Raw genomic sequence first — 8,127 nt, 5'->3', positions numbered from 1 at the left:
AAAGCAGTAAAGCAGCTGATGACAGCTATCACTGAGGCTGTTTGAGGTTAAAGACGCCCTGAAACCGCTCTCACACACCGCCCCCCTCCCACACACTGTGTTTAGCCTAAATGACCACTGTAACCTCTCCATGCCTTCACCTTGCTCTGTTATTCCCCCTTTTTCATCTGCTTGCTCTTTCTTTAAAAAGCCAGGTGGTGCACACAGCGACAGGTAACACACCTCTACTTCAGGATCTGCAGGAGACAAATCCATTTGCAACAACAACCTTCAAATCCCAGCCATTTCCAGTCACTACCGGTGTTCCTCAGGGTTCTGTCCTGGGCCCCCTTCTGTTCATCATCTATCTCCTTCCTCTTGGCCATATCTTCCGTAAGTATAACATCCAGTTCCATTGCTATGCGGATGACACCCAGTTCTACCTGTCTACCAAACCCACCTCCTCCCTCCCGCTCACTTCCCTGACTGATGGCCTGCAAGAAATCAAATCCTGGTTCACCTGCAACTTCCTCAAATTAAACAGTGACAAAACCGAGCTTCTCCTCATCGGCACCAAATCAACACTCTCCAAACTCGACAGTTTTTCTCCGGCTATTGACCACTCCTCAGTTTCTCCCTCCCCTCAGGTTCAGAGTCTGGGTGTCATCCTAGACAGCACACTATCATTCCAAGCTCACATCAATAATGTCACCCGGTCTGCTTATTTCCATCTACGTAACATTAATCGCCTCCGCCCGTCCCTCACTCCCAGCAGTACCGCCATCCTCATCAACACCCTGGTTACATCCCGCATTGACTACTGCAACTCCCGTCTCTTTGGTCTCCCTCTCAAGTCCATCCACAAACTTCAACTGGTCCAGTTTTTGAAAGGCACCTTTAAATAAAATGTATTATTATTATTATTATTACTTCACCATTTGTCTGTTAACAAGCTGTATGAGAAGTTAAATGGGTGGGCTCAAAGTTGGGTGGGTTCAACTCAAGTGACAACCCCTGGCTTTGAATAATTAAGCCAATGCGGAAGTGAAAAATCCTGCAGTCTGTCAAGTGTCTGCTTGAGGCTGGCTCCACACCAGATCCAGGAAACTGGCACAAAGCAATAAATAAAATAAGCCACACGTAATTCAGCGTCTTAATCATAGAATTAAATCGTTTTCTTGCCCATTATCTTACAATACAGACACATTTTATATATTTTTAATAACCTTTTTAAGCAACACCACTGGTATGACTCTTTCAATATTATTTTTTAAAGCATACCTTGCTGTTATTTTGTTGTACTCCGTTTTTTTTTGTTAAAAAGATCGACTTTCCTTTATTTGTTTACCTTCTGAAGTTAGCTAACTGAGCTGTTTTTTTTTTTTTTTTTACATCTGGAGTGAATGTAGCACACAGTTACTTTGAAGACAGTTCACATTAACGGCCTGTTTTATAATGTGTTGATTTGCTCACAATTTGAAGAGAAAACTTCAGCTTTAGCTTTCTCTCAGTAAGTTTGACACGGCTGCATCGACGCACCTGTACGTTGCAGTACCCTCCTTCACCACACACACAAATGGCATTGACTGACATTGTTACCAAAGGGGGGCGCTGTTTCGTACGTTTCAAAAAACTTTAGCCGTTATTCGTTTAAACGGTAAAAAAAATAATCCACAATTTAGTACATAAAAATAAGCATAACTCATTAAAATATGCCTTAAATACCACTTGTGTAAATAAAGCCCTGAAGGTGAGCGTGTTCACTTAGCTTACTTGTAGATTAGAGGTAACATGTTCAGTCATTTTTATTAATACAATTTGTAACAGTCAGAAAAAAAGAAAGCATCAGAAATAGTTTGTTTCTGGAATATTTTCTCAGGTTTTGAAGGTAACCGTATTTCTTGTTGCATGCTGCCCTCTGCTGGAGTTACGTGTAAAGTCTGGTTAAGGTAGCTCAGACTATCCATCAGTCTATCAAGCCTTTAGTGTGGTGGAACTAGTTAAATATCTGGGGCATATTATCAGGAATGACTTGAGTGATGATGATGATGATGATGTGTTGCAAACTGTAATTTAAACTAATATGCTGTGCACAGAAAGGTTAAAACAGAGTTTACTGTACTCCACTGTACACTGCTCACTTCTGGTGCAATTACAGTAAAGCTCAAAAGAGAAAGTTAAAGTTGTCAAATAATGATGCATTCAGAATGTCTCGAATTACCAAGACAGACGAGTGCAACTCAAATGTTTGTTACTAATAATGTCTTGAGACAATTTATGAACAAATGTGTTGATTTAATGATTTTGAAAATCTCAAATTATATGTCTCGTACTCAGACTTCAGTGATTTCATGCCTTTGTTTATGTCCTGTATTAATATTTCTTCAGCCCTTTATGATATGGAGCTATGGGTCTGAAATAAAGTAAACATGAATTACCTTTTAAAGCGATAGTTTCAGAGATCTTCCTCCGATCTAAATAGCTGTTTCCGATAATTTAAAGGACATTGACTACAATTAAGAGGAATGTTTTTACAGTCATTCTATCACGTCATGGTATCACATTTGAGATTTAACAAACCGTAATAGTCTCATCTGAACTTCGATTAAATGTATTTCTTTTTTTTAATCCATGTGGCTCTATAATCACTGTTCCTATGCAAACCTTCACTTTCAGAAATATTTTATCACCAAGATACGTGGTTTGAATAACGGCCAACACTGGAATATTCACGATGCTGTAAACATTTGTCAAACGTACACACTCGAGAGATCAGAGAAAAAGACAAACCAGGCTGTGTTGTTTTTTTTAACATTTTTATTTTTACAAATGTTCCACTTCTCCAGCGCCGCTCTTAGAAGGTTCTGTAAAACAAGAAGTAAAGATATGAGTTACTGAAACGCTGAAATTGTCAACTTTCAACAAAAAACAATTTAAATCAGAAATAACATCTCAAACAGTCTGGGGCGTGTCAAGCATCCCCCCCCCTTTGAAATCTGATTGGCTTACGCAGAGGCAACCCCAAAAATTGTTAACTGTGATTGGCTGTTTGCCTATCAGAGGCGGGACTTGTGTGAAATCCAGACTATTGTTTTTTTCTGCGAAAGGCTGAGAGTATTTTTCTTTACACATTCATGTAGCATACTTTATTTTGTTTCTTCTTGAAATTGTGAATAAAAACGTTGCACATCTATTTCATAAAACAGAAGGATTGGAAGGTAATGCACGCCGTCTTACTTGCAATGAATTAGCTGGAATTTTTTCTCACTAAAACATTGCCAATTAATACATTGAGACACGTTAGGCCCCGTGTCCACCTACATTGTTTTGGGGCAGAAAAGCGCTGCTCGCCGTCCTGTCTCTATGACAACAACCGCTGTATGACCGACAGTGCTCCGTTACTTTTTACTGCATGTTTTATATTTGAGATTGTTTGTCCTTATTAGAAACGGAGCAAAAAGGATGTGGGCACAAGATACAATCCACAGGCGGCAAAACTACAGGGAATCTCATACATTTGGAAAAATACTTTCTGAAAAGTTTCAAGATTTATAACTTGAGCTCTCAGATGGGCAGTACAAAAAAGGTGGAGCGCTCAGAAAAAAAGACACTGGGCGTTAATTAATGGTGTGTGTTTGTGTGCACATCACACTTCAGGCCACCCCTGCATAAGTCAGTGCCCCAGTAGGGCCACCCCACTCAAAAGTCTGGACACGCCCTGCAAACTGTACAGACTCATGAGTACATTGATAAATTAAAATATCAATAAAACACTTCTGAATATCTTATGATTTAGCATTATTTAGAAACAACCTGGCTGTATATTTATGGTGATGCTTTTTGATACAAGCTCATGTTTTGTATATTTTCTTGAGATCTTTACAAAGTAGACTGAAGTTGTGAAATCTGGGAACAAATTCTTACTTGGCAACAACGCTGTCGTCCCTTGCCAGCCTCAGGATGGAGTCATCAGACTCACCCTGCAGGAAGAAAAAAAAGACAAATGTTCAACATATAAGCTTCAGTGTTAAAAAATTACAATCTCATGGAGGGGGGGGAGGTTTTTTTTTCTTTTCTTTCTTTTAAAGACATCTACAGGGTGCAACAGCCCCCAGATGACCCATTCCAGATGCAGAGAATCCAATGTCTCCCTTAGATGTAGCCAGGTAGAATCTAAAGTCCGTTCAAACACAAACACCTTCATCTCCCCTCTGATGTTACGGGACAGATGACTCATATTGTAAACAGTTTGGTACTTGAGACTCACAAATAAACTATCCTGCAGTCCAAACTTGAAGGTTTCCAAGTAAACAGAAGACTGCTGGGGCGTTAAAGGCCGAGTGGTTTGTTTGTGCGCCCCATGTACTGAGGCTGAGGTCACCCAAGTGGGCGGCCCGGCGTTGAATCTGACCTGTGACTCCTTTACTCATGTCATCCCCCCCCCCCTCTCTCTTACTATCAACTGTCCTTTAAAATCAAGGCCCAAACAGCCAACTAAAAATAAGCCTGGTAAAGGTCATCTGCTCACAAAAACAGATATTACTACATGTTGATCTTTGATACGCTCCAATTCTGACATATTACATCTCACACATCAGTTTTTACAGAATCAACAGGCGGATTAACAAGTCAAATCAGGACGTGTGTATCATGTAATCAGCTCGTAGATTCTCAGACTATGTTCCCGTCGGTCGCCTTAGTGCACAATCCTGATTTTAAGCTCATCCATTCTTTTGTCTGGATGCTCAAATCATTTCTGAACGAAGATGGGTGAGATTCAAGTGTCAACTTGAAAAAGTCCTGAACTGATCCACATCTTCAAAAATAAAGACATCACATGCAGCACTGTGTTGTAAGGATAGCTGAGGTCAAGTGTTGAGTTCATTTCAGAGCCAATGACCAAGAGCAAGGAAAAAAAGCCCACATTTTAATTTTATGAAGCTATTGGCTCCACTTGAGTAAAGAGTAAAGTGTGTGGATGAGGAATTCTAGCCAGAGTTAAACGTCTTTCAGGATCTTGTCCGTCAGCTCATCAAGATCTGAGCAGCAAGAAAAGCAGCTCTAGACTCACCATTCTGCGGATGGCGCCACAGATAGCGTAGGTCTTGAACTGACCGTTGAAGCGACCGGTCACCTTGTCAACCTGCGGAGGACAAAGAGCAACACATGAGTAGAGAAAACACTGAAAAGCATCTGCAGCTCATGAGAAGCTATTTTTAAATAAACATTTGTAAGACAGGTGTAAAAGGAAAATGTATGAATGTTTCCAATCTCAAAATTAACAACACAACCTGCAAATATGTGAAAAAGGCACTATTCCAGGAGTGTTTGAGCAGATTATACTGGCTTTAAAAACAGTTCAACTGACCATGAACACAACATGTCCAACTGAGATCCAAACAACACATTTAGTTTCATGAATTATCTTAAAGTCTTGATTTTACCTCTGCAATGTTGATCTGGATGGAGGCATGGTCCTTTGCTCCAATGATTCTGTTGCTAGCAGAGCTGGCAAAAAAAATATATATATATATTTTAGTGTTTATGTCAGTTAATCACATTACATCCTGGTCTTTATCAGGGATGCACAAATTCGGAAAGCCAGGGCAGATACTGATGTTTGAAATAATAATTAACCAATTTCTGATACAGATGTTTGCTTTAGTACTTCCTGTGGTGTAAGACTCCCACAACGGCACCACTTTCATAATTAAAAAAGACCCCAAACGGGTCATCCAACAGCTGACCCATAAAAACCTCTTCTCTGAATCAGTAGTTCGGTGTACTTGATGTCAGCATGAATCTGATCTGGCACAACAGACAAACATCAGCTTCCAACATCATCTCTGCTGATTTCTAAAGCACTCGGCAGCTCTCAAGCACCCACCGTGTCATTCCTCAAACTTGCTCCGTCTTTGGTGAAAGTGTCTTTAGTGCGAGCTGCAGAGTCACCTTTAGTTGGCTTGGACGATTTTAAGGGTCAGATAAAGGATAATAATAATACATTGTTTTTTATAGCGCTTTTCTAAGAACTCAAAGACGCTTTGACAAAATATAAAACCACCAAAACAAATCAAAAAACAACGAGGACAGTACAATGAAGAAGTAATGTAAGGGAGGGGGAGGGGGAGAGTTAGTGGTTGTAGGCAGTGATGTTTTGAGGGATTTCTTAAAGGGGGTGAGTGTGGGGGAGTCTCTGATGTTTTTTGGGAGGGAGTTCCAGAGGGTGGGAGCAGCAACAGAGAAAGCCCTGTCCCCCCCAGGACTGATCGTTTGTCCTGCGGGGGGGGGGGGGGGGGGCAGGTTGTGTAGGGCTTTGAAGGTGATGATGAGGAGCTTGAAGTTGATACGCTGGGGGGACGGGGAGCCAGTGGAGGTCATGAAGGACGGGGGTGATGTGGTCTCTGGTGCGGCAGTGTGTGAGGAGACGGGCTGCGGATCACCTGTTACTCTGCTTAAAGGTGCACCGCGTAGATTCAGTAGTGACATTTGGAAGTTGTAGAAGTGAAACCAGTCTATGCTTTATTTTCTGAACTAAATATACAAACTTTACCCAAGAAAAATAATCTCTGGAACTGTTAGAGCTAAAAAAAAAAAAAGCTCCAGGAGAGTTACGCTTTTCACTGTTGTGCCCCCCCCCCATAACTTCTCACCTAACATTTTACATAAAGTTATGAACATTTACTTCAGAATCTGTACATTTAAACTTTTAAATGTCCCTACCAAAACTACACAGTTCACCTTTATCGCTTCTGATTTGTTGATTAATGTTTGTATTTGTCCATTATCAGTCTGAAACTTTTGAGTTTGCTGTCTTGTTCAGGACCCTCTGTAAAATGAGATCTTTACACCTCAATGAGGAGACGATCTTTACACCTCAATGAGGAGACGATCTTTACACCTCAATGGAGGAGACGATCTTTATACCTCAATGAGGAGACGATCTTTACACCTCAATGAGGAGATGTTCCTGTAACAAGAGGTCAACATAAACACGAGCTCATGATGTCCTGATGTCAGCTGGGTCACTGTCTCTACTCTTCACTTGAAATACATTTAAACAATGCTCTCACATGTCTGATTTAACCACAGTAACTTGTGACACATCAAACACACATCTGACTCCGTTTCTTCGTGATAAACTATACTCACCATTTACGTGGGACGTAAAGGTCCACAAATTCACCAGAGTCGTTCTGCATGTTTAATGTTGTACAGGAAGTCGCTTACACACCTGAAAGACAGAAGATCAACACAGTTATAAATGAGAACCGCGTTTAATCACGTCTGCTACCGTAACTCCGCAGTCAGTCCACTTATATTCAAAGAACTTCGTGATTATCGGAGCGTTAGCCGGTTAGCTCATCAGTTAGCATCACGGCCGCATGTGGCTGCTCACACGCCGAACAGAAGTCTCGTATTTACGTTATTTAAGCGGGAAAACCTCCGTTTACATGTCATCTACGTCTACAAAACCACTTTAATGTTTACATCCCTCACTAAAACGACGGCTATGTTTGGGAAAATTACGAGTTTTAGACGTTTTCAGTGGAGAACTCGTCGGAAAAACCTACCGTATACGACAAATGGCCGACAGGAAAGAAGGATCAGCCGACCCGGAAGTTGAAATATTTGTGTGTGGGTGCGTTGTCGCCACCTGATGGACATTTATTGGTACTACCAGAAAAATACTAACAACGGCGACATCTACTTTATCAAGACGTAGCTCACTCTTCCTTTAAAGGTTTTTTGCATTTCTGGTTAGATAATAATAATAATAATAATAATAATAATAATAATAATAATAATAATAATAATAATAATAATAATAATAATAACTTTATTTATATAGCACCTTTTAAAAACACAGGTTTACAAAGTGCTTTGACAAACAACAAAAACAAGAACAAACTAAACCAAACACAGAAGAACATAAACAACAGCAAGAACATAACAAATACAAAATACTAAAAATAATTAAATACAATTCAACAGAAAAGAATCCAAAGTGCACGATACCCAACAGACATATATAACCCGACAATCACAAGAACCATCACAAGAACCATCACAAGAACCATCACAAGAACCATCATAAGAACCATCACAAGAACCATCATAAGAACCATCATAAGAACCATCACAAGA

General features: G+C 40.2%; 1 protein-coding gene across 1 annotated transcript; it reads right to left on the bottom strand.

The window, feature by feature from the left end:
- Window positions 1-2,707: 2,707 nt before the first annotated feature.
- On the bottom strand, window positions 2,708-7,645 carry rps21 (ribosomal protein S21). The gene is made up of 6 exons (XM_061058281.1): window positions 7,554-7,645; window positions 7,132-7,213; window positions 5,424-5,487; window positions 5,051-5,122; window positions 3,904-3,959; window positions 2,708-2,843 (listed from the first exon to the last, which is right to left on the bottom strand). Exons 2-6 carry the CDS (start codon window positions 7,179-7,181, stop codon window positions 2,834-2,836), a joined length of 252 nt encoding a protein of 83 aa, XP_060914264.1. The 5' UTR covers window positions 7,182-7,213; window positions 7,554-7,645; the 3' UTR covers window positions 2,708-2,833.
- Between the last annotated feature and the right edge of the window lie 482 nt (window positions 7,646-8,127).

The sequence above is a fragment of the Labrus mixtus genome, chromosome 15 (genome assembly GCF_963584025.1).
Source record: "Labrus mixtus chromosome 15, fLabMix1.1, whole genome shotgun sequence".
Classification (NCBI taxonomy): Eukaryota; Metazoa; Chordata; class Actinopteri; order Labriformes; family Labridae; genus Labrus; species Labrus mixtus.
Note: the sequence above shows the minus strand (reverse complement) of the source record. Positions and strands in the feature narration are given on the sequence as shown.